The 1,026-nt window shown below is 46.7% G+C and overlaps 1 protein-coding gene across 1 annotated transcript; it reads left to right on the top strand.

The window, feature by feature from the left end:
• Window positions 1–107: 107 nt before the first annotated feature.
• C922_05878 (hypothetical protein) lies at window positions 108–362 on the top strand (the record flags this gene model as incomplete). Its single annotated transcript, XM_008821448.1, has 1 exon — window positions 108–362. A coding segment is annotated over one exon (255 nt), but the record flags the coding sequence as incomplete, so codon positions are not given.
• Window positions 363–1,026: the final 664 nt, after the last annotated feature.

Raw genomic sequence — 1,026 nt, forward strand, 5'->3', positions numbered from 1 at the left:
CCTCTTCACCGCCTCTTCACCGCCTCTTCACCGCCTCTTCACCGCCTCTTCACCGCCTCGTCACCGCCTCTTCACCGCTTCTTCCCCGCTTTCCCCCCCCTTCCTAGGTGACCAAACTGATAAAGGATCTGGGCACGTTCTGCACACGGGGCCTAGAGAATCAATTTTCGCACGAAGAAAAAAGCATGTACCCAAATTTGATAAAGTACAAAATGATTCGAACCTGTGCTCAGAACAAAAACTGCTTCACCATTTACGTAAGCCCCAACTCGCTCATTGTGTGCATTTACAACTTATTCGAGTACTCCCAGGTGCTGGACACTTCCATATCGAATTTTTTGAGTAAGTACTACATTGTCTAGCGCGATTTCGGCGTCGTGCGCCTCTTTCCCTGTGGCAGTTGGGCTCTGTCCCAGTTGATCGCTGTCCCAGTTGATCGCTGTCCCATTTGATCGCTGTCCCAGTTGATCGCTGTCCCAGTTGATCGCTGTCCCATTTGATCGCTGTCTCTTTTGTTGGCTTTGTTTTTTTCCTCTTTTAGCATTTTCTATTTTTTGTCCTCTTTTCCTGTGCTTTAATATGCTTTAATGCGTCTTTCTGCGCTATACTTCGCCATACTTCCCGATGTCGCGCTTTATTTTGCTCTCCCATGTCACATGTAAACAAACTTGTCTTCTACAACACAATTTGTTGTCTCCCTTTTAAACACACCCATTTGTGGACATCCCTTCGTCGCCGATCGATCAGTCGACTGTCTGCTCAAATTCACCCCTCCCCTGTTCACGCGTGGGCGATGCGCAAGATGTATGAGCGGAAGGCCCACGTCACAGGGATAGAAAAGAAAACAAGAAAACACAACTGTTGTTTAAGGCTTTGGAAGAGATGCATATTTAAAATTTTCCAGCCAACTACTCCATTTTTTCTTCTTCCGTCCCGGCAGCATTTATTTGGTGGTAATCGCGGTGGGAATAGTACCAAAAGGGACAATTTTGTCTGACCAGGAATTGCGCTAAAATGGCTAGTTTT

The sequence above is a fragment of the Plasmodium inui genome (genome assembly GCF_000524495.1).
Source record: "Plasmodium inui San Antonio 1 unplaced genomic scaffold supercont1.318, whole genome shotgun sequence".
Classification (NCBI taxonomy): domain Eukaryota; phylum Apicomplexa; class Aconoidasida; order Haemosporida; family Plasmodiidae; genus Plasmodium; species Plasmodium inui.